We start from the raw sequence: 24,881 nt of genomic DNA on the forward strand, positions 1-24,881 counted from the left end.
TAGCTGATAGCTTTATCTTTATATATTTAATCATATCTACTGTCAATGCATCTATCTCTAGAAAATTAATTTTAACTCACTTTATTATTCCCTGCAGTCCCGGAGCTGAGTGCGCGAGGTGTGATCCAGCAGGTATTTCCTCTTCATGAGCAGAGGATCCTCAGTCAGCTGATGAAGTCCTGGGTCCAGGCTGTTTGTGAGAAACAGCCTTTAGGTCAGGAGAACAAATAAGACTTAGACGCTTTTACATATACAGTACAAAACACTTTAGTACAACCAAAACACATGACAAACTACTTTGGACACATTATGAATCCCTCTCTTTGCTTGTTCCTTGTTTTATCCTTCAGCAGTCATTTTTAACTGTGTCATAGCATCCTTTGTAATATGTATTTTTCATTTGTGTTTACAGATGATATCTGTGACTACTTTGGGGTGAAGATTGCCATGTATTTTGCCTGGCTGGGATTTTACACCACTTCCATGTTGTATCCAGCTGTGATTGGATTTGTGTTGTGGATGCTCACTGAGTCTGATCAGGTGAGAAGAGAAGCTATAATAGCCTAAAACAACTGAAATCCCCAAACAAAAAAAGGTCATCAGAGTGTCTGTGTTGTTTCAGACGAGCCGTGACATCTGCTGCGTGGTGTTTGCACTGTTCAACGTGGTGTGGGCCACTCTGTTTCTGGAGCGGTGGAAGAGGAGGGGGGCTGAGCTGGCATTCAAGTGGGGAACACTGGATACGCCGTCCGAATCCCTGGAGGAACCACGGCCTCAGTTCCGGGTGAGAGAAACAAAACCTCTGACTCCTTTTTCCATCTCCATATCCTCTTTGCTCTTAGGCCGAATCTAAATTCTTTCTCTCCCTCTTCCTCTCAGGGAGTCAAGCGCTGCAGTCCCGTAACAGGATGTGAGGAGTTCTACTATCCTCCATGGCGGAGGCGTGTATTCAGGTGGCTGGTCAGCCTGCCCATCTGTATCCTCTGTCTCTGCTTTGTCTTCCTGGTCATGCTCATCTGCTTTGAGCTGCAGGTCGGTCATGCTGCTGTCAGCATCTGTTTTTTACGTGTCCTGCTTGTTAAAATATAGCATACATGTCTTAGCTTAAGCCTGCATCTGTCCCTGTTTTTAACGTTGGTATGTTTTTTTTATGGGTTGATGTAATGACGCAGCAAGCATGTTAAACACCTGTAGGTCTGTTTTCTTGGATGTGACGGGTTTAAAAAGCTGCAATTGTGTCTCTGCAGGAGTTTGTGATGGGGATCAAGGAAATGCCCCGGCTAGCTCGCTTTATCCCAAAAATCATGCTAGCTATCACTGTGACTGCATGTGATGAGGTGTACAGGAAAATCGCCTGCTGGCTCAATGACATGGGTGAGAGACAAGCTTTCAGATTCCTCCAGATCTACATAAACATCATAGCAGACCAATTTCTTATAGAAAATCATCTCAATACAATTGCTTTCATCTGAGATTCATTGATTTTACTTAATTTTTTTCCAGAAAACTATAGACTCCAGAGTGCCTATGAGAAAAATCTCATCATCAAAATGGTTCTTGTGAGTAACTTTTATCTCATATCTAAAACTACCAATGATATTTAGAAACCTGTTTTATTTTTAAATTCCTTTTCACATAACGTTCATCTTGTGATAACTGGCATTTTTTTCTCTTACAGTTTCAGTTTATAAATTCTTATCTCAGCCTTTTTTACATTGGATTCTACCTCAAAGACATGGAGCGCCTGAAAGAGGTAAGAAACATCCAAAGCTCAAATGTTCCTCTGTCACACATTAGCTTCAGGGAATTCATTTGGCCTCAACATCTGTCCTTCTCCCATCCTTAAATTATTTGCTCTCTCTGCTTACATTCATTTATTTCTATAACCTTCCATCCACATATCCTACCCTTTTCTCCATCGTTGGAAGATGCTGGTGGTGTTGTCTCTGATTAAGAGTTTGCAGCGGCAGATCTACTACAATGTGCTGCCTTACCTCTTCTTCAAGATCCAGATGCTTATGCTTTCTGATCCCTGGTTCTTCAAGTCTTTTATCAAGTCCAAAGTATGCTCCCTATACATCCTCTGTCTTGGCTAGAGGTCTAAGGTCCCTCTCTGACCATTTCTGCCCCCACTTTGCATGCTCCTTGTCGATCAGAACTTGAACTCGAACTACAAAACTGCTTTTCATAGAGTTATGAAGTGTGTTTTATTATTGTGTCTGTGTTGTGAACCTTGCTAAATTCCCCAAACGTTTTATTATTAGAAAAATTCATCACATCAAATATGTTAGTGTTTGTCTTCCGTCATAAAACAATCATTTTTACCAGCCAGAACGATGATGGATGAGCAGTTTGATGAGGGGGAGAATTTAATATGTATCTGTCAGAAAATAGTGTCTGATTTCTTCCCATGATTCGTTTTGTTTTTTACTAGTAGTGTCAATAATTGTCTCCCCTCACCTGCATATATAAGCCACAGCAGTTTTTAAGATACAACACCATTCATCCTAACATAATTTGTGTCAGTTTTAGATATGACCTCAAAGTGTCACCTCATTGAGCTTATTCTGTAAACATCTCCTAACCTCCATGTTTGATTAACAAGTACAGTCCAATTCAATTCTACAATTTGTCAAAGTATATTTACTTTTAATAAACAGGATTTCATATTGTAGTTTAATCAATAGAAACTTATGGCTTTCCAAATGGTAAGAAATTACTTGCTTAGACGTTGGAAAACACAGTGTAGCCCCTAACATATCTGAAAGGAAAAACATCTGGTATTCATGTTTTGTTCTTTGGAAGCATTGTGTTTTTTGTTTGCATTTTGCATTTTTTAAGTGAAAAACTGATAGTGAGCGCAATTCTAAGTATTTGTGTTTTTAGGTGTATATTCAAGGACTGAAGATGTAATCACTGCTCGGTTTTGAGTGTTGAGTGGAAAAGCATAATTCCGGGTTATAACAACATGGCTTCTGGCCCAGGTTATAAACATTAGCAGTTTAACATAAATTAATTATATTTGAAGGTCACATTTCAGCCCACTCAAAGTGGTGGGAATAAGAGCTTGGGTTATTAAAATGCACATTTATTTAAAACCTGTATGAAGGTCTGAAGAGTTACTTTTTGTTGAGACTTCTCTTTTGTAATGTCAATATGATCATTAATTAACACGTTTATTAGTACACGTTTAATACACATAGTAATGAAGCTACTCAAGTTGTAATAAGCCTGAATTATCCTACAAGTTATGATTGGTTTTACATCCTGTTGTGTGGGATTTGGATTTATAAGTATCGAATGTCCATGTTCATGTCATCGGCCTCAAAGCACTATATGCCATTGAAATGTTTGCTTGTGGATAATCTCTGCATACATATTCGTTTTGTGGTTTATTTGTTTGCTTTTTTCCATGAGGGTTTATCCTGCTGCTTTTCTTAGCGTGGCAACTCATTTTGTGTATGTCACTGTCTTTGTCAGATGCTGGCCACTCTGCTCATAATACGGCAGTTTCTCCAAAATGTGAAGGAGGTGCTGCAGCCTTACCTGTATGAACGCCACAAGCTGGGCGAGCTCACACTGCGAGCTCTGTGGGACCTGCTGATCTCAGTGCTGCTGAAATACGCCCGGCTCGCAGCTGGAAAAGCCCAGGCCTCTCCCAGCGATCACGCCATGCCAGGACCTGGACTGAGGGGCACCAGGCCTGGGTTTGGGCAGCTAGATAGAAGGTCAAACACAATATTTAATATGTTATTAGATTAATAAATGCAATAAACATACACTTCAATAAAATGCATATGTAGTTTTAACATTGGGTCAAAAAATGTTAAGCAGACCCATCACTATTTAATTTGAAGCATGCAGTAAGGTGAACACTTTCTCATAAGATCAGTATGATTACAATTAAGAGTTCACAGTTGTGATTCACACTCAAAGTATTAGCCATGAAACAGACCCGCTCTGCCACTTTATCTGCACTTGACATTGTCTGCACGCTGCCTGCAGTTATGAGTCACTCCAGTTGTACACTGAGGACATAGACAGCGCTGTAAGTGGTTAAAACACACACACATTTTTTCTGATGTGTCCCTTCAAATTTCTCTCAGGGAAAAGAAGTGTTTAAATGGAGGATGCGGGGTGCCTGATGAGGAAGAGAGAGGTGAGAAAGACGAGGCCGACAGCGGGAGGTTCAGTGAGGGAGAGACGGAAGAAGAAAGTCTGATCGACTGCGGTTTGAAGCTGAGGAAAGTCAGCTTCATAGAGAAGGTATAATATATGTGATGAAATAAATGTGTGTTGATGTGTTTATGCTCTGGCACTTTGACCATCTGTTAAGAAATGTGCAAAGAGAATATAGTACATGACTGTTTTTAATTGTAATGATAGTGATGTTCGGTGTTAGCTAACCTGTGTTGTTGTTGCCAAGGTGGACAGAAGGCCAGTCTGCAGTGGGCCCCCCATGGACAACAGTTTCATGGACGAGGGGAGCCCCACTATGGTGGAGAAAGGAATGGACCCTTCCTCTGTATTTGAGATGTGTGACGACGACGATGATAATGGCATCCATGATGTGAAGGAGTCCGGTGGCGGAGCTACAGGTGTGGCTGAGAGAAATAATGCTGCTGCTGCAGCCAGCGCCGCCCCGCTGCCTTCTGGGTCTGAGAGCAGCACATCAGTGCGACATAGAAGAAGAGGCAGGAGCACTGAGAGACTTGAGCCTAAGACAAAAAGGGAATCATGGATAGACCCCCCTGAAAACAGAGAGAGCAACACGCTTACTCAGGCTGAGATGGAGAGCTGCATGCAGACCTATGCTGTAAGAAGGACTTCACACTGACCTTTAGTTTTAAAGGATGTGGTGTTGTAGTTTTTATTATTCTCACTATAACTTATGGTCAAGATAGAGGTTTACGCAACACCTCTCCTGTAGATATTTGGGGAGCACAAATTCTTAGGGTTCAGCTTTAGGAGGCTTCTACAGCTTCCAAACAAAATTCTATTTAACCAAAACCTCTCACACGTCTTTGCAGGAATCATTCTTTCCAAAATATCTACGTTAGAGTATTATTAACATTAACAATAATTAAAATAAATAAAAAATGAAAATTACATTAATTTCTCTGAAAAGTTTAACTTGAAACTCAATTAAACTAACCTATCATTATTAACAGTTTGAATTTGTTTATTTTCTGTTAGAAAAGACTGAAGAAGACTGCAACATGTTGTGCAATAGTAAACAAGTCAGCCCAGCTGGGTCAACACTTCACTGTCATTCTCCTTATGATTACTGCTAGCATGTTGTAAACCAGCACAGCAACATGAACCCAGCAGTTACATCACTCCTCACACATGTCTTGAGTGTGATGTGAATAACATTTGGTTATATGCCAAAAGGTCATAGCTGACTATATTACAGCTAAATAAAGCTAATGTTTTTTTTAAATGATTTGTTTCCATAGCACATTGATTTAGTTTGTCTCCCTCCTGCTAAACAGTAGCTTTAAGATGATACTAACCTTGTACACTGTGATTTAATGGTCTACTCTGCCCCTCTCAGGACACCTTTCAGGACTACCAAGAGATGTTTGTCCAGTTTGGCTATGTGGTGCTCTTCTCCTCAGCCTTCCCCCTGGCTGCCATGTGCGCTCTTATCAACAACATCATTGAAATCCGCAGTGATGCCTTTAAGCTCTGCACGGGTCTGCAGCGGCCCTTTGGACTCAGAGTGGAAAGCATTGGCCAGTGGCAGGTCAGAAACTCACTCTCTGAGAGTTAACAATCACATTTTTTAATGTTGTGGTTTTAAATGAATGAATTTACTGTTACCAAAACAAACGGACAGTTCGATTCATTATAGTAATGCCGTCTTATGTAACTAACAACCGAAATGAAATACACAATGAAGTTACATAACACTTGATGATCATGTTAATGTACATGTGTAACTGTGTAGCAATCAAACATTACCATAATTGTCAATAATGGTCTGGAATAACTGAACAGAACTAAAGTGAGATGGGGTTAACTGTCCCTTTTAGGAAACCGAATCGTTAAACTTATTCTTTATCGTTAACAGACTGTGATGGAAGCCATGGGCTTGATTGCCATCATAGTAAACTGTTACTTGATTGGTCAATGTGGTCAGCTACAGCGTCTATTTCCGTGGCTCAGCCCCGAGATGGCCATAATCTCCATCGTCATCCTCGAGGTACCGTAGCTTGTTCTTGAATGTCTGAATGAAATGCTTAGAGCAGTGTTATTACAAACTTTTATTTGAAGGCGCAAGCATTTTGTAAGCAAGCACAAAATGTATAGCTATAACAAAATGTTGCAGGTATTAAAAGTGCAAAGTTTTACTACTTTTTATATTTCCACCTTAAGAAACTCTACTGGCTTCTTTAGAAACTACAGATGTTTTCTTTCACAGAAACAGGTTTCTCTCTGATAAATACACACAGATTGTCATCATCTAGTGACCCAGGACATATACAAATTCAATGTCAAGTTTTAGCTTCAATATTAACCAAAAGGTGTCTTGCAATAACTATTTATTTTTCTATCCAAGGGACTGACAGAGTACCACATTAATTATGTTCACACTTATGAATAGTAATGCATAATATGGTTTCCAATCTTTATATAAAGCATGAACACATGTCCTGAGGATCTCTTCATGTTTCTCCTCTTACTTGTAACATATTTAGACACTGGTTCGGTAAGCGCTGCACTCTGTGCCTGCCTATATTTGGAAAAAGGTAAACAGCCTGCAGCTCTGTCTTGTCCTGATAAAGAAGTCAGGCCTATCAGGAAGAGGATTTCACGGCCTAGTTCATGATGTGCAAAAATGTGTTCAAATAACATACCCTTGAAGGCTTTTCTAAAGCATTGTGCCCTACATTGGATTTGTGATTGAGCTTTCAATGATTATTCTTTTTGTTCCAAACCTCCTCTTTCTACCTGTCTGTTTAACTGCAGCACTTTGCCATCCTCCTGAAGTATGTCATCCATGTGGCTATCCCTGACATTCCTACATGGGTCCGAGAAGAGATGGCTAAACTGGATTATCAGCGCAGGGAGGCCTTTAAGGTAAATTATGTGATAGCAATAGAAAAAGAAATGTTCCTTTTTTTCATGAAAAAGTTGCAAAAGATAGAAGGAGTCCAGTAATAATAAAGGCTGTAGGAACAAATGTGCAACGTCTACTTTAATATGTGCAGAGTACTAATCAAATATATTGCAGTAACCACCGGAGGTGCCCACCTTTCTGCTGCGTCCCTTACTGTACTGCAACACTGCAGCTTTCTTTTTGGATATGTTTTTTTTTACTTTATAATGATATTTTAGCTATGTGTAGAACAATGAGAAGAGATTAGGATACAGTGGAGCTATACAGTAGTAATGCAGGATTCTTAGTAAAGGATTTGTTCTAATGGTAGCACTGCAGTATTGTAATGTGTCGCTAGGTTAGTGCTGAATCTGGTAAATACATTATAAAGACTGTTTTCCTTCCTCTGCAGAAGCATGAGCGACAGGCGCAGCAGCATTACCAGCAGCTGCAGAGGAGGAAGAGGGAGGAGGAGGAGAGGCAAAGGCAGGCGGAACATATGGCCCGCAGGGAAAGGGAGAGGGACGAGAGCAAGGGCGACTCCTCTGGGGATCACCACCACGATAAAAGCCACAGCAGTAAATCACGCACTGGAGGAGGGGCGGGCAGCGGCTCGGACAAACCCAAGAGGCCCAGCTCTCTGTTGGCCAACAATAACGTGATGAAGCTGAAACAGATCATCCCGCTGCAGAGTAAGTTCTCCTCGAGTGGCGCCCGCTCACCTCAGTCACCCACTGGAACTGAGCCGAAGCTGCCCGGGTTCCTGAGTTTCAAATTCCTCAAATCACCTGAGAGTAAAAAGGAAGTTGCTGCTGCTTCTGCTGCTGCAACCACAGCGGCAAATGCCACAGCTACCGCATCATCTTCATCTTCATCATCAGGTAGCAGCTCTCAGGAGCGTTCTCAGTCACCCAGCAAAGCCTTCAACCCTGGGAAACTGTTTAACTTTGGGAAATCTGAGGGGGGGACATGTGTAAACGGAGCTGTGCTGCCCAGACCCGGGGAAGGATCATCCTCACAGACGTCAGACAGACAAGCATCCAGGTCTGACTTGAACGGTGTTCCGGACGAGATCCCCTCGCCTAGAGGCGAAGGGTCAGAGAACGGGCATGCAACAGACTTGGACCCAACCAGCTCTAAAGTCTAGTAGCTCCATAGAGAACAGACCTGGTTGATGGTTACATCTCCACAGCAGAAGTGATGCGTTCACTGTGAGGAGAAGCCTGACCTACCTTCTATGCTATCACACACTATGTATAGAAGTACTTGAAACAGAGAGATGAGAAAATGATCTGATGATAGGTGACTTGTTTTGGTTTTCTTTTTTGCTGAGGAAAAAAAGACAGGCTTTATAAGAACGACATAAGCCCTCTTATCATGATTAAATACAAACACACACACACACACACACACACACACACACACACACACACACACACACACACACACACACACACACACACACACACACACACAAACATACTTTACACAAACATACAAGTCCTTCCTTGTCTGCAATACATTAAGAAATGCATGAGCTGCGTTTCTAATATTTTTAAGCCTTTAAAGCGAGGAGCTGTGTTTCTTGATTTCTTCTAGTCATGAATTGTAAGCATCCTGTTGGCCTCTCACTAAGACATAATAGCCTACTGAAGGAAAAAAGATATGAAAACATCAACAGTGGTACGAAAGGATTACAGATTGTACTTCAAATTACTTCTGAGATTGTTTGTAGCTGCCACAACACAATTGACCATTAGCTATTGTCTAATTTTTAACTGTGAGGAATTTTTGGGCCCTTCACTTTTATATTGAAGTGAAAAGAAAAGGAAAAGCAATATTGGTCAGTTATAAATATTATCATCAATTATCACAGAACCCTCCATTAATTACATCCCTGACGCATCACCAGCTTTATTTTCAAAGCAGAGGTGATGTCTGAGCTTTGAACATTTCTTCCCATCCTGTGACAGTGAACAGATTTGTTTCAAAAACAAAGGAACTTGGTCGAGCTGTCAGATACCAGTATTTTCACCATGAGAGCTTTGGGAAAATAGAAAAAGAAAATAAAGAAAGTTCAAAATGGCTGTTGAGGGCTGTTCTCCATCCAAGCCCATGGAGAGCTTTGTCAACACAGATGGGGCTCCATTGCAGTCAGTCTAGCCCCAGACTTGGAAAGCGAGCGTAGAGTTAAATAAGTAACTTTTGCACTGAACCTTAAGCCCTGCATTAAAACAACTCGTTCTGCAGGAGAGAGGACTGACACCAGCCTGCCTCATAACATTATGCAAAAGCTGGATATTTTTTGATTTCCTCCTCTCACACAGCACATGTTATCTAATCACCTGGCCCTGTTCTCATTAAGCTATGGGATTTATTTCTACAATTGTTTGTATTATTTATGTAGAGCTACATATCTCTTTTTATACACACCATTTGCTGCATTCTTTCAGCATTGCAGTGCTGATGATGGGAGTTTTTTCTTTTTTAACAAAGGCGGTATTTTTCAGCCTATACGGTTAACCCAAACTGTATGCGTACTGTATGTTCTGTTAAACATGTACTCAACACTGTTCCATCATCTACCATTTACAGGTATTTCATTTCTGCTGGGTCAACAGAAGGTGGCGCCAGAGTTTATTTTCATTGCAAAAATGTTGTAGTTAGGCAGCTTCCAATGTACTATTGACCCCTAACACCAGTGTCTAGTCATCCGAATACATCTATCAACAACATTACGGTATCAGGCTGCAGATTAGGGAAGTCTTTGAAAGGAAAATGTGTCATGGTTTCATTTGATTAGGTACACACTGAGAAGAGTTTCAGAGACCATCAGACTGTAGGTTGAGACCGAAACATTAACTATGCATTTCCACACCATCCCCTCTGGCAAGGATTTTGGCAATAACACTGAGTTGAAAAAGACTTACTTGTACTCCAAGTCTAGACTTCCTCACCTGAAGCACATACTGTATCCTACAGCAATTATCCTACATACAGCATTATCCCCTACCAGACTCTATGCATTGTTTCATTGTGTCTCTTCAATGTCCGCTGTCAGCTCTCTCAATTTTGCTCTTTCTAAGAGTTCATAAGAAATCCTCCATGACTCAAAATGAGGTAATAAGCATTATTTCAACCATTGTTAAAGTATCTGTCTAGTCTAGGAGTAAAAATTAGATTGAACATCAAACATAGTTTGCATATTTTATGTTGCTGCTTTTCATGCGTCTGTAATTTCACGAAAAGTGTAGTAAACCTTTACGTTAAATGCCTAAAGAAAACACAAAAATGTACTTCCACATAGCTTAGTGACTCTCAATGCAATAAGGAAATAGAAAGGGCATCAATGTTGTCAATCTTCAGCATGTTCCCTTTTCTATATTTGGAAGTCATTGCTCATTATAGATGTAACATGAGAGGGGCAAGGCTGAGAGTTATGTGATCTTCTATCAAAGACAGGCAGGTCATTGTTAAAGGGACGCGTGATAGAGAATAGGATGGTAAGAGTAGTCTCATCAAAACCTTTATCCTTGGATTTTAGGGCTGATGATGCAGCACAGTCCACTTATCCTTGTTTCAAAGTTTGTGAAGGTCTATATTGAAGATGAGAAGACAATTTATAAGCAGAGGTGACTAAAATGAGAAAGTGGAGAAAAGAGCAACAGTTTCAGTCCTTCCTTGATGTATGTAGTTCCTCCTTATTCAGGGAAATCTTACAATTCAACTTCATACAACACATACTTCATACAGGTTGGTTAACGCTATCCATTTATATCTTCTTTCATTGCATTCTCAACAGCAGCAACTACTTCTGCACATTTTTAACATGGAGGTTCTTAAATAAGCATTCAAAGCTTTACAAGAAACAGCACTGGGCCAAGCACATGCTTCCCTTACATAAAGACACTAGCTCAAATAGGTGAAACTTATAAGCTGTCTGTAATTCACTTTAAATGCAACAGCGGTTTTTTTTTTTGTAGGACTTGGGTTTGTGTAGACAGTCTAATGTGAAACCAGTAGGAAAAGACTGAGTTTAGTCATTGTACTTCTTGTGCTAGGGGACGGATGTGGTTCTCACAACATTAAAACCTGACCCTAACATCTTCATGAAAGCCTCACTTACTGAACACCGTTTGTTCTTCCAATGAACCACTGTACAAAAAAAATCTTTTAAAGAAAAATACTGGGAAATGGGATTATTTATTTCTTTTAATTTATTTTGTCATATTTTTGTAAGACCTGAACAATAGTTAATAAAAACTATTTAAAATGCATTTAATTTGTTGTGACCAACTTCTTTTTGAATCCCAACTGCACATTCTTCACTCGATCAACTTTAGGAATCAAAACCTTCCCAAAACCAGCATTTAAGATGTTTGATCATCTATTAAAGTACCACATGACAAGAACAACCCAGTTTCAATCCAGTTTTATTTCAGCAAGGTTTAAAATAACATATCTGATCTAACACATGAGAATGACGCAGGGTTAGGGTTGTTGTGGACAGTAATTGAGCACAAGCACAATGTGGTTTTTGCTTCAGAAACTGACTGCTTTTACACTGTAGGTAGAAAGATGACTGACCACACTGTTAAACTAACACTGCAGCATTGACTGATAGAAGGACAAGAGGCTTTGATGCGAGTCTGCCAGGCAGTGATGTGTTTTTATTCAGTGTTGTATAGTATATGACACCAATACAAACTGAAGCTCGGGAACAAGGCAGGATGGCGACTGCACTTTGCTGTGCATGCTTTTTGTGCATTCTATGGCTGAAAATATAATCCATCCCTCGGTTTCATCTAAGCAAGCTCTCAGACAAAAAACCTCCAGGGCTGTCACAAAGACAGGACAACGTATAGCTATCCCATGTTGAAAAGTTGTAAGGCCTCTAGGCTAACACCTTATACAGTCACACAAGATCACACAACAGCCCCTTTTATTACTGATCCAAAAGTATAATACCAAGCTGAGAAAACATCAACATGCAAGGCAAGGTAACATCCATTGGGCACTGGGGCTCTTTCCCATGGTAATATTGTGTATGCATGTTTTATTTTACAAAAAGGCAGACACATACATATTCCATTGGATACTGTCAACTAGTTCTGGTACTGACAATTATTTACACACATCATTTTTTCTCTTTTCCAGACATTGCTTTCCATAGTTATCACTGTCTGAGCTGTTACCTCATTGTGCAACTAAGAAAAACAAACGTAAAAAATTGTACAACTCCATATTTTAGATCGATTGAATTGAATTTAGTTTTTATTTTAAATCCTTTGATGAAAGAGAACTTGAATCTCACATAAAATCCTATTTCTACCCAGCTCGAATAGCCAGAAGGTGGTGCTAGATGTAAAAATATTTCACCAACACAACTTTTCATCTATCAGCATGTCCCAGAATAGATTGAAGATATGCATGTTTCACAATTAACACACATCTACAGGGATTCTGGAAGAGTTGCTTCTACTTTGTGCTGATCTTCACAGTGAAGTCTTGGTTCTGTTGAATCAAACGGTGTGGAGAAACCTCGCAATGCCCCCATGTGGTTGCAGAGTGGGCAGTGAAACAGAGGGTGGGCACTGTGGCTGGCAGGAAGCTCATTGCCATACATAAACAAATATATGTATAACAAAATTAAAATGGTAACAAAAAGTTTTCTTTGCACAAATCAGGACTCTTCAGGTGACAGAAGGCTACACAAGTCATGTACCAGTTTTGAGACTGTTAAGGGTAGTGTCTGACTTGATCTGTCCAGTCCCTCTCTGATCTTAAATCTACTCAGATGCTTTTCATTCACTTCACACATACTGTACACACTCACAGCTCAGCATGCATACAAACATTTACACATTTAATAACCTACACAGAGAATAGCCAACATAAATAAAAGAAATGCCAGTATAAAGTTTACAACTGACAGGCGCCTTCTGATCTTCTCTGGTTAATTCATTTTCACACATGCAATCTTTACACCATAAACGGCTCCTTTGTTGTGTTGAGAGATGGGAGATTTGAATTCAGGCAAGGAAAGAAATCCTGTCCCTAACACAGAACGACCAGAAGAATTAATTTCACTGGGAACACTCCTTGTCTTGGTGGGTTTATACTGGCTATACTCTGTGTATACAAACACACACTCGCACACACACAGTCTTATGAGTCTTCGTTCATCTCTTGACTATCTGTCCTGGCGATTTTTCTTGGGGGTGCCGGACTGTCACCCTCACCTTGTTCCTGTTCCCGTTTCTTTGCTGCATTCTGTGTGACACAAAGGAATACACAGCAGTCAATAACAAAATCCCACCATTTAAAATATACGATATTTCAGCTGTCACACAGTTACCTGACTAGACTAAAGACCAAATATGATGAGGCTTTAGATAAACTGAGTCATAAAAGGGACTGTTAATAAGTGAGGCTAATTTCATGAAATGAACTCCAACGAACTACACATGCTCACCTTTTTGTCCCACTGCTGATGGAGGTAACGCAAGAGAATGTTGGTTTTCTCTGTTACAATAACTGTAGAACAAACAGTCAGCATGTTACCGAAAAAGTATGTATGTGAATTATTATTTTAGATTGCAGTTTCCACAATACGTTGCATAAAATGAAACCACATCACTGATCAACTACTATAAAACAAAAGCTGTATATACAGCCCTACAGTGTAGCAGTGTTAGCTTTGAGTTTCGTACTTACTCTGTTCAGAAGGGTATTCTCGTGTTGGGAGGTACACAGAGGGCCTTCGATTCTGTAGAACAAAACAGAAAAAGGTTCAAGATGTACAGTTGTGGGATCAAATTATCAATTTTAGTTGATTATTTAGTTCTGGACAGTTTTTTAATGATCTGTTTAGTGTATGGGCACACTTTTAGACAATTCCTATCGGTTTATTCGTAGAAAACATTCATAAGATTAATATTGACTGAGGACATACATTTTATCAAAGGCTACTTACAGATGCTTTACAAACGGAGTCTGCATGAAACCTGCTGAAGTTGCTCTTATTGTAGACAGGAAGTCCTTTCAAGAAATCAGCCTGTGGGAAGAGGGTGAGGTGATTATGATTATACCCTGTGTTACTTCATCTTGCATTTAATTTGACCCTTAAGACTGCATGCCTCGGTGTTTTGCCAAATATATTCTACAATTAGAAATCAGGCGGCAATTCATAACAACAATCCAAACGATAGGTTGGCATTATCGTCAAGAGCTGCTAATACATGTGTAAGATAGACGGAGGGCGGTCAAAAACACAGATGAGGAGCAAATGAATGTAGACAGAGGATAACTATAAGTGAGTCGGGGTTGGGCGTTCCCTCATCTGTGGAACCCATGCACGCTGACGGGCCTGCTGCTCTAGCTGTGCCCAGCTGCCTCCCAACTGCAGGTGGTGGTATCAGATAGTATGTGCAGCAAGTGGTTTCAAATTAGAAAGTCAGAGCTGAGCCGCTCAATGCACAGAACTACGCCGGCCTGCTTTCGGTGAATGAATGCCAACATGAGAATCAGGTGTAGCTAGCAGCTATCTGTTACCTACTGTTAGCTAGCTCGGTATTGCCATATGGCCTTTGAGAGCTATACGCTTAAGATAATCTAACAAGGCTGGCATATGTGGACAAAATACCTTCTCCATGATGATGGTAGAAATCCCCAACGTCGAAACGCCGACTTTTGGTCTTGGCTGGCTGTCTGATGGCAGGCAGTGTGAATGTGTTACGATTAGCCGCGCTAGCTTACAGGCTAGTTATCCGAGACAGCTCTCCAAAACGGATCCTCTCGGCAAAGAAAACAACGACCTTCACACACCAGTTGTTGTTTCCATCTTAAATCATAGTGTCCATGAAAAACGCAAACAACACACAGAGAAAGTAACCCAGTATACCATTTCATGAGTTAGCCAAGCTTGATGCAAAGGACTTCTTCAGCTAGCATGATGGCTGGATGGTAGCGATGCATCATTGGTCACGCCTTGAAAGTGCCAATTGGTCTAGCCTTGATCCCACGTGGTAAGAGCTTGACCTGACAGCGTATCATTGAACAAAACAGGTTTTAGCCCCTCCCTAAAACACTGACTGGGAAAACTTGGTTTCCCACATGATTAACCTTACTTAAAAAAAAAAAAATCAAGAACCAGAACAATTACTTCAGCGCTGCACTCAAAATCGAGGTGTCTGCTGGAGTATGTCCATGTCATTGTACTTACACTTTTACTCCACCACTTTTAACAGTAAAATCCTCGAGCTTACTTTTGACTGCACTAACAATGTCTTGTAGTATTAGTTACCTTAAACATTTCAAGTATTCATACAACGGCCTCGGCAATAACTCCCATGATGCTTGAGAATTGGATGCGGATAAAATGGAGGGGAAGTATTCAATGTTTTATTTATAACAGACGTCAACCATTGAAAATAGTATTTAAAAAATCATAATGTACTCCTTCATTTGTTATTTTGACCTCATAACACTCCAAAACAAATCTTGCAAAACTAAATTACAAGTTCAATTTAACTTTCAAGCATCATAAAACAAATGTTTATTGTGCCACTTCTAGACGGACTCAAGAATTAACAACTAACCACAATTAAAGGGAGAAAGTGACTCATAAACTGGTTTTGGACTAATGGAGATCTTTTGTGAGCGTTTCATCCCGCAAACTCTGCCCCCATCGCAGTGTATTCGGTTTTACATAAATAAAATGTTAAAGAAAAACTTTAAAGAGAAAGCTACGAGAAGCACAGAGAACACAGAGAAAGATTGTGTTGATGGGGCAACATTTTAGTCCATGAAATATAACAAAACAATATTTAAAATTCAAGTCGGCTGATTGTTAAATAAACACATTTATATTAACAACATTATTATTATTATTATTATTATTATTATTATTATTGTTATTATTATTATTATTATTATTATTATTATTATTATTATTATTATTATTATTATTATTATTATTATTATTATTATTAACATACCAAACTCTACTGTTTAAGAATGTAGCGTAGTAGCATGGGGTTTAAAGAGTTAAGGTACTGTTGTCTGTCTTCTCATAGCAGCAGGGGGCAGCTCTTCACATCCGCACGGTAAACCGGGAGGTTTCAATGGTACAGACGCACTGAAAGTTGACGGATTGATAACAATAATAAAAAAAAAACCTCTCCGGGATCCAAGCGCCTTCACCAATGATCTGCCGTTGAAGTGCACTGCTGAAACATGGAGAACACCTGCTGTCAGTAGGCTAACACTGGCCGCCAGGTGGAGGCTACCGAGGGGACAGCAGATAAATTAGATTATTGGATTGACTGCAACAGATTATAGCTTTCTACGTCCTCGATGCTTCATAAGAAAACCACATCAATCGGATAATATTTCACGCAGAGTTGTTGGAAATACCAAGGTAAGCATTTTTCTTTCTGGCCTCCTATTTTCCTTTCAGAATGTCTGTTTTTTTGTTAAGGTGTATGCTACTTTATACTTTAGATAAGCCTACTGGCAACATACCAGCGGTGGATATCAAGTTGGGTTGCAGTTAACCGAGGCTATTATTGAATGTTGTACAATTGTGCATTTATAAATAAACTTAAAAAGGGAAACAGTTTTTTATGTTATGGCCTGGCTGCCACTATTCAACTTGCTTCATTATAATTAGAGAATAAACGGGGACCATCTCCCCATATAAACATATAGGCTAGTAAGCCTCCCGAAATTGCCCAAACTAAAAGTCATTAGAATGCAATGAAGAGCTTCTATTGATAATATATTTATTTTTAGCTGAAATCGGTATGAATTACCTATATTAATATGCCAGCATGAAGTGTTTACTGAACCGATAACTCATTTTAACAACTGTATTTGGCAAAAATTAATCAAAATATTTATTTCAAAATAAATTCTGATTTACTAAACATTGTTATGGATATTTATCGTTGTGTTTTAGAGATATTTCTCTTCCACTGCTGACAGTGACAGTAGGCCTACATCTTAATGTGCGCAATGCACAGTAGGCTAGTATAATTCAGTTGTTTTCTGAATGATGAAACTGTCTTGCAGAAGTCTTTGAAATATAAAAAAAACCTGAATTATTTTTGATGAAATTGTGGCATACAACATCAAAAAAGTGCAAATTCAAGAATCAATATTAGTGATTCCTGCAGATTATTTAGCAATCTATCATCACTGAACTGCCTAGTTGTTTTCAATCCCCATGATAGTCTGCTCTTTTCTGGGCATCAGTGTACATTGATTGTGTCTGACCTGCATGAATCGTTACATAACAGCCTCTTGCAGACACTGTCAACAGAGGCCGTACAGTTGTAAACACAAGAGGAATCAAACCCACTGCAGTGGACGATTTTGGAAGACTTTAAGAACAGGGAGGAAAACTGATAGTATAATGAAGCACTAACTTAATATTAAAGAAAGTGTTCATGTACATAAAACAACAATTTAAATGATCTATTCATACCATACACCTGCAATGTTTACTTAGTATGATGATCTGGGAAAATCTTCATTTTGCTTAGACAATGTATGTCATTGAAAGCAATGAGTAGAGTGGTTGGATTCATCTTTGTACCAGCTTGATAATTGGGGTGTAAAAGTAAAATTGTAGCCCTTGCCCTTTCCTTATGATTTGGCGTTTAATGCAGCAGTAAACACCTGACTGCTCCACTACAGTGATACTTTAATGAATGAATTTCCAGATGTAATTTTGTAACTTTACTCAAAGAAAGCCAAAGCAGTATCCTCCTTTTTAGCGAGTCCATCTCCCATCTAATATATGTTTAAACATGGTGAAGTCCAACAAACTCAATAGGTTAGGATATGTTAGAAAAGTGCGAATTGAAATGCATTTACATTATGCACAATGCTTTTCTCACATCCTTAATCACAGGGAATATTGGACAGATTTATTTGCACATTGATTCTATGCACATGTATTTGTCATTCACTGATGTTGTCAATCAAGCCCATCTTTTAATGCGAAGAAATCAACACCATCTATTCTCTAACCTTTAATAATAAATTGATGAATTGATATACAGTATAGGCTGAACTAGAAGAGTAAAGGAAGACTACAATGAAAAAAAACACTAGGAAAATGGATTGTTTTAATGTTATTCTAAGTGTGTGAGTGGAATATTGCAACTTCAAAGTTAGTCACAATGGATGAATAGGAGTTCTTATGTCCAAAGGGGGTGAAAGTCTATGTTAGTATGAGTGTTTAATGTAAATGGACACTAAGAACCAGAACAGAAGTCACTGAACAGAAATGGCATGCACGGTCCACAGCAGTGTACAATACTGCTGTTTGTGTAAAGGATTTGCAAGTGTAAGCAGAAAGGCCATGAGAATAGCCAGCAAAGCAGGGATGCTACATTACAATGTGTCAGTAATCCACTTATGGAAGCAGCAGCTGATGGGTCGCAAGTGCAAAAAAGATCCAACAAGTCACTCAGAGGGAAAAAGGCTGACTTACAGTGTCACTGTTTTCATGGAGAGAGGAGATTGACAGATTGTGTTGTGTAGACTTAGACAGAGAGAGAGGGTATAATCCTCTCTAGCAGGGAGGAGAGCAACAGGAAGGTTGGATAATGCAACTGGCTTGCAGACCCTGCTCGTCACCTTTTCTGTTGCCAAGGTTGATAATTAACTGACAACCTAACACAAACTATGAACTGTACCATGGTGTGTAAGACCCATGCAGATTCTCATCCATTTTTTGAATGTTTACTCGTCTGATGATTCAAGAGTTAGTTGTTTTAGGTGGTTGCAATATGGAGTAAGCAATAAATCCTTAACTTTTAATTGGCAAATTTAAATATGTTTCCACATTTCATAAATTGGGAATCATACTTACTGGGCCATACTCTAAAAATATGAAAATATTACTTTTAATTACTGAACATGTGGATTGTTTTGAGTTTTGCAGACACTATGGCAGTGTGCGATGATGCAGTAATCACATGACAGGCCACTTTAACTCAGGGAGCTATAACTGGTCCTGTCTATTTATACCCCTGAAGTCTGCGCTGTAGGCTGTAGGAAGATGCTGCTAGGTTATGTCTGTGAGAAAGTTGCAAGGGTGTGAGTTGTATTTAATCGCAATATTGTAAAATCACAATACATTTCTGACCTGTTTGAATGGTACATTTGATTTTTCCAGATGCTCATTTAATGTAAAGATGTAAGATTGCTGAAGATACACAGGAAGAGGTTATCTTAGAAATGGCAGGACTTCAGCTAGTGTGCTAATATTTGGGACAGATTCTTATACTGCATTCATTTCAGATAACTGTGAAACATCTTGTTGATGTGTTTTTATGTATTGTGTTTGTTTTATATGTTTTGCTCTTGGTTTTCTGATTTCTTTCGATATAATGTGCTCAGACATCACACTTTTTAAATAGGCACATTTTGAAATGTCCAATAATGGCCAATAATAGCAGACCTTACGTATACGGTCGGGTTCCAATAAACAGTAAATACAGTTCACCACAGAATGATGTTGATGGGTTGAAGGTGTATATCAATTCTTGATGTTTTTTTTAATAAAAAGTAATTATAGTTGATTTCAATAGTTCATATGAAAAGCTAGGCTTCACTTGAACCACTAAACTGTGTTTACTGACCTTATAGTTTATGTACTGTAGCTAAGTTATATGGAAAACTGGCTTGTTGACATGGTTCATTTTAACATGTTTTTTCCTTTGGTTCTCTGTGTCTGTTTCATTCCTGTTTGCATGTGTGTGTTCATTTATGTGTGTTTTTATATGATTGTATTCCCTACAGACTGGCAGCCATGCTGACCAGCTTTATAGAGGGTCTTCTTTGCTGCCTGTCATCAAAGTCAACCAATGTGGTTGTTCCTGTAGAAACTTCAGAACTAGCTGATGGCTATGAGTTTGTGGAGGTAAAACCAGGCCGTGTCCTCCGGGTTCGACATATTATCCCTGACCGGCCGGTGGTGGAGGAACCCACTGGGACGGGCGGGATTGTCAGCTGCAAGCGGAAGATCACAGTATATCGAAATGGACAGCTGTTCATTGAAAACTTGGGTGAAGAGCAGAAGAACTGCCAGGATGGAGAGACAGAACCAAACAACCCAGTTGAGGTTGAACTGAGAGACAGTCGTAACTCCTCGCCTACCGTCAGCCTCCCTGAGGCCAAGTCTGAGTCTCCCACAGCTGGAAAAGAGGGGACAGCTGAAACAGGAGCAAGAGAAAAAGCACCGGCTGCTGGACAGACTGATCAACTGCAGCAACCCAGGAAGAGAAGATGGAAGCCCAAGCGAACTGTGATAATTGACTGTGAGAGGAAGATATCAGCCTGTAAAGGGACACATGCAGACGTGGCTCTGTTCTTTATCCATGGAGTGGGAGGCTCACTGGATATCTGGGGAAACCAGTTGGAATTCTTCTCTAAGCTGGGATATGAGGTGGTCACCCCGGACCTTGCAGGTCACGGGGCCAGCTCAGCACCAAAGATAGCAGCTGCATACACTTTCTATGCCCTGGCGGAGGACATGAGACTTATCTTCAAGAGATATGCACGCAAGAGGAATATTCTAATAGGACACTCTTATGGGTAAATTTAAGATCCCACCATTCATTACACACACACATTTGAATTGAAAGACAGATACAAATTCATACATATCATAATTAAAATCAAGAAGCAATTATGATTATATGTCTATTTTGTGCCTATAATATTAACAACAATTAGAAGCCCAGACATGCATTGTGATCATGTTTCTCATTTAAATATAGGCAACTACATTGAGTTCAGTATCAGTGAACTTAACATTGACTTGATAAAGTGTTTAGTAAATTAGTCAATAGCCAGATTAGTCGAGTTCAAATTTGTTCTTTACAAATGTGTAACCATTTAATGCAATATGCTATCTAATCTAATATATTTGCTTCTTCAGTTTAATATAATTGTGTACAAGCTGTATCTCTTAAAGTAAGACTATTAAAGATGTAAAAGGATAAATAACACAATTTCCTTTTTATGAATGAAAAGTTGAATTCATATTGCTCAATGCATGACATTCAGGTATTCCCCAAATGCTTGATTGCAGACTAAACACCCACTTCCGCAATACAAACAGAATGGGTACCCTGATTCTTCTCGCCTGTCGTGTTATCAGCCTTTTGTTCTGCTCTCCTAGTGTGTCCTTCTGTACCTTCCTGGCACACGAGTATCCTGACCAGATCCACAAGATGGTGATGATCAATGGAGGTGGTCCCACGGCTCTGGAGCCCAGCCTCTGCTCCATCTTCAACCTGCCCACCTGTGTGCTTCACTGCCTCTCCCCGCTACTAGCCTGGAGCTTTCTCAAGTAAGACAGCAGAGCAACATAAATAGTTTTACCATGAACAGTGTGTTTCTTATGCTATTTTTTAAACGTAAAAAAAAGGTCAAGCTGGTATAACTGTTTTTTGAAGTGTGTTATGAAATACAATGAATCACAATGTAGCCTACAGTTGCTGCAGGTTAATCTCTAATGAACTAACATTCATTTAGTATAATGGGGGAGAATCATTTTGAGATATCTGAAGTATTTATGCTGGTTCTGCCATCTTGTGGGACTGCATTGTGTTCCCTAATGTTAACAGAATCCTGTTTTATTTTAGGATGTTTGTTAATCTGTGCTGCCCCCTACAGGGCTGGCTTTGCTCGGCAGGGTGCCAGGGAGAAGCAGCTTCTGAAAGACAACAATGCCTTCAATGTGTCGTCCTTTGTGCTGCGCGCTATGATGAGTGGACAGTACTGGCCTGAGGGGGACGAGGTCTACCATGCTGAAATCACAGTCCCTGTCCTGCTGGTTCACGGCCTGCACGATAAGTTTGTCCCTATCGAAGAAGACCAGCGCATGGCGGAGGTGAGTGGGCCTCGTCAACCAAACAATCATAAAGCGGCAGTGCATTGTTGATGATCACAAAATTGAATTTCTTATTATGCTGTCAGATCCTCCTAATGGCCTTCCTGAAAGTCCTGGAGGACGGTAGTCACATGATCATGATGGAGTGTCCCCAGGCTGTCAACACACTCCTGCACGAGTTCATCCTGTGGGAGCCGGCCACACTTCCACCTCCAAAGAAAGACTCTAAAACACGTCCAGAAACTGCCAAAGCCCGAACTGAAAACTCAAAGGCTTCATCTGACCCTTCCAATGTTCGACCTGCAACTGCAAGGCAGACGTCGTCCAACAGCGGCACAGTGGAGAAACCTGACAGCAAGACCAAGAAATGACTGAAAAGTTAAGCTGAAGCTTCCAGTGGTTGTTATACAATGTCATGGCTGGCCATGCACTATGTGAATCCTGAATATCTTGGACAGTTTAGGCTGTTGCAACTGAATGTTGGACATGTGAAAATTTGACAGAATCCAGGATTCAAGTTTGATCAGTTATGTCAGCTGATGAGCTGAGGGACAGAGTAAAAAAGGAGCCCCATAATGGATACCGGAGGTCAACACTTCAGTGTACCGCTCCCTGACCTTAACATATATCAAGAAGATATAGCTGTGCCTTGAAGAGATGGAAAATATTAAGCGATTAGGGCGAGGGGGAAAATGAACAAAAAACATAATTTCTGATTTTATTCGACAAACTGTCACATGCCTTGCTGAAAGTTATATTATTAGAAAGGATATCACCTGATTGCCTGGTCTGACTTTGCCATTATTCAGAGAATAAAGGAAAAAGCAATGTTATCTAATGTAACATTCTCCTGGTTGACTTCTTCTTACGCTGCCCTACCTAAAGCAGCAGCAAAGCCAATAAGCCTTATTGAAACTAGCTAGATGGAATATCCAAACGTATTAGTCTACTTAAGGTTGAAAGCTATGGTAAGAAATTAGTTTTAGAAGCATTTTTATCAATGTTTTGTTTATATTCTCTTTACATCTCAACAGCAAGTAATAAAGCAATGCTCTGACAATAGAAAAATATATAAACACATTAGGCAGACAACATTTCCTTGTTGTCTGCTGCCATGTTTGTTGTTTACATTAATTTTGACAATGTTATGGGGGTGGCGTTGCTTGCTGGTTTCTCCAAAGTTGCCTACCCAGTTTCAATTTCAAATTGTTTCAAACATGCTGAGCTAGTTTTGGGTGTCTGAGTCTTGAAATGCCATACCGCAAAGTGATACATTTAAATCTATCACCTTTTGTAGAGGTGAGGGCACTGAGGGCACAGAAGGTTTTATGAAACACAAAATGGAACATTAAACAAATGGGAAGGCATTTTGATGTTGGCCATTGCATCTTTAAGAGGTGAACCAGGATATTAACCCTGCATTTGCATTATAAGTACCCTGACCTACTACTCACCTTAGTGATGATTACAGTAGCTGCTTCTTGACTTAACAGATAATGAAGGTGATGTGAATGTTTCAGTTGTGAAAGTTTATCAATTGAAAAGTGTACTGATAAAGACAGAAGTTACATTTTATTTGCTGCCCCCAATATAATTCTTTAAAATGTGTGTTCAGTCGAGTGAATACTGTTAATGTAGCAGTAGTTGAGGCTCAGCAATGAATCATAACTTTATATGGAGAAAAAAGGCCAAATTCTTTATACCCATCACTTGAACATGATGGGATGTTAATCAATAATAAGACAGCTTGTATTTAGATGCTTCAGTGAAGCGTAAAACCAAAGTTTATCAGACAAGCTACATCAAACTATGGTTGAAACCCATTTCAAGATATTCAACTATCATTTTTGCCGTGCAGGCTACTGATTGGTACTGAGAATATGTTATGTACTGTGTTATCAACTTCCACATGGTACAAGAAAGCACTTGTCCTTCGCTCCCCTTCAGTAATCCATTGTGTGTGCAGCTGTTTTATAATGAATTATAATGATTTCAAATTCTTATAAATAAATATAAGGCATTTATATCTTACCAAAACGATGCTATTCAATGTTTTTCACATCGAGAAGATAAGTCAAACTGCAATAGGTTAGTAGTAGAAAACAGTATTTTGATTCATTATTTTGTGAGTCTAATGTACAGTACGGTACATTGACTTATGTATCCATTTAGCTATTAGATCCTCTGTGATTATTTTTTTTACCAAGACATTAAGGTAGTCTCTATGGGACTTAAAATAGTGTCTCATGTTCTCAGTGCTGTGAGTAGAGATGTTTTTTCTTTGGCTCAACAGTATTTTTAGTTTTTTATACATAGATTTGTCTTTTTATACTTTTCTTTTTCTAATTGTGATGAATGTTTAGCGCTCGAAAAGACATTGTAGCAAGGAATTCACGCAATCAACTGAAGAGACAGCTCTGATCAGATTTGCTTTGAGACTCATGCTCACAACAGTTTATCATTGATAAAATCAAGTTCTAACCTTTTTTTAAATTAAAGGTGATTTGTTTATAAAGTATGATTTTCCCCGAATGTTGTTGAATGAGTTGTGTCTTAAACGTGTTGATTGTTTGCCTTAGATAATGATTACATATACTTGATCAGTTTATCAAAGTAAACTATTGTACAGTACAACAGTTTTTTCCTCTGTCTTTCATATTTCATAATATTTAAATTTATTACATATTTTCATTGGCTTCCCTGCCCTTTTCAAACCTTTTTAGGTGTCTTTTTTAGTGGGTTTGCTGAGGTGGCACTATTTCAGAAACTGCTAAACCCGGTTACCAGTTGTCCGACAGTCTGGTAAGCCACTGACATCAATCCAATGAAAGTGTTCAATGGTATTCACATTTGTAAATCCAG

General features: G+C 39.4%; 3 protein-coding genes across 5 annotated transcripts in view; 2 read left to right on the forward strand and 1 right to left on the reverse strand.

Moving 5' to 3' along the window:
- Positions 1 to 11,382, forward strand: part of ano8b (anoctamin 8b) — a 37,462-nt gene extending 26,080 nt beyond the window's left edge. For all 3 annotated transcript variants that reach the window (XM_063891371.1, XM_063891372.1, XM_063891373.1), the window contains exons 6-19: positions 98 to 214; positions 413 to 540; positions 623 to 784; positions 880 to 1,032; positions 1,248 to 1,374; positions 1,504 to 1,559; positions 1,679 to 1,753; positions 3,481 to 3,728; positions 4,107 to 4,266; positions 4,427 to 4,816; positions 5,558 to 5,749; positions 6,077 to 6,208; positions 6,976 to 7,086; positions 7,518 to 11,382. In XM_063891371.1, the coding sequence (XP_063747441.1) occupies positions 98 to 214; positions 413 to 540; positions 623 to 784; positions 880 to 1,032; positions 1,248 to 1,374; positions 1,504 to 1,559; positions 1,679 to 1,753; positions 3,481 to 3,728; positions 4,107 to 4,266; positions 4,427 to 4,816; positions 5,558 to 5,749; positions 6,077 to 6,208; positions 6,976 to 7,086; positions 7,518 to 8,252 (2,786 nt within the window). In that variant the 3' untranslated portion in view covers positions 8,253 to 11,382. The remainder of the gene's footprint in view (positions 1 to 97; positions 215 to 412; positions 541 to 622; positions 785 to 879; positions 1,033 to 1,247; positions 1,375 to 1,503; positions 1,560 to 1,678; positions 1,754 to 3,480; positions 3,729 to 4,106; positions 4,267 to 4,426; positions 4,817 to 5,557; positions 5,750 to 6,076; positions 6,209 to 6,975; positions 7,087 to 7,517) is intronic.
- A 139-nt stretch (positions 11,383 to 11,521) lies between these two features.
- dda1 (DET1 and DDB1 associated 1) lies at positions 11,522 to 15,114 on the reverse strand. Its single transcript, XM_063891374.1, has 5 exons — positions 14,751 to 15,114; positions 14,082 to 14,162; positions 13,823 to 13,874; positions 13,581 to 13,642; positions 11,522 to 13,378 (listed from the first exon to the last, which is right to left on the reverse strand). The coding sequence occupies exons 1-5, from the start codon at positions 14,757 to 14,759 to the stop codon at positions 13,274 to 13,276; spliced, it is 309 nt and encodes a 102-aa protein (XP_063747444.1). The 5' UTR covers positions 14,760 to 15,114; the 3' UTR covers positions 11,522 to 13,273.
- A 1,221-nt stretch (positions 15,115 to 16,335) lies between these two features.
- abhd8b (abhydrolase domain containing 8b) lies at positions 16,336 to 24,876 on the forward strand. Its single transcript, XM_063890950.1, has 5 exons — positions 16,336 to 16,526; positions 19,922 to 20,716; positions 21,306 to 21,476; positions 21,803 to 22,019; positions 22,106 to 24,876. The coding sequence occupies exons 2-5, from the start codon at positions 19,932 to 19,934 to the stop codon at positions 22,388 to 22,390; spliced, it is 1,458 nt and encodes a 485-aa protein (XP_063747020.1). The 5' UTR covers positions 16,336 to 16,526; positions 19,922 to 19,931; the 3' UTR covers positions 22,391 to 24,876.
- The last annotated feature ends 5 nt before the right edge of the window (positions 24,877 to 24,881 follow it).

This window comes from Eleginops maclovinus, chromosome 9 (genome assembly GCF_036324505.1).
Source record: "Eleginops maclovinus isolate JMC-PN-2008 ecotype Puerto Natales chromosome 9, JC_Emac_rtc_rv5, whole genome shotgun sequence".
In the NCBI taxonomy this organism is placed as follows: domain Eukaryota; kingdom Metazoa; phylum Chordata; class Actinopteri; order Perciformes; family Eleginopidae; genus Eleginops; species Eleginops maclovinus.

Excerpts from the sequence above, each read along its gene's own strand:
- dda1 (XM_063891374.1), bottom strand. Across the intron at positions 13,643-13,822 it reads AGAATACCCTTCTGAACAGA|TTATTGTAACAGAGAAAACC; the intron begins GTAAGTACGAAA and ends TTTGTTCTACAG. Across the intron at positions 13,379-13,580 it reads ATCAGCAGTGGGACAAAAAG|AATGCAGCAAAGAAACGGGA; the intron begins GTGAGCATGTGT and ends TGTGTCACACAG.
- abhd8b (XM_063890950.1), top strand. The coding sequence starts at position 19,932 with ATGCTGACCAGCTTTATAGAGGGTCTTCTTTGCTGCCTGTCATCAAAG. Across the intron at positions 20,717-21,305 it reads CTAATAGGACACTCTTATGG|TGTGTCCTTCTGTACCTTCC; the intron begins GTAAATTTAAGA and ends CTGCTCTCCTAG. Across the intron at positions 22,020-22,105 it reads AAGACCAGCGCATGGCGGAG|ATCCTCCTAATGGCCTTCCT; the intron begins GTGAGTGGGCCT and ends TTATGCTGTCAG.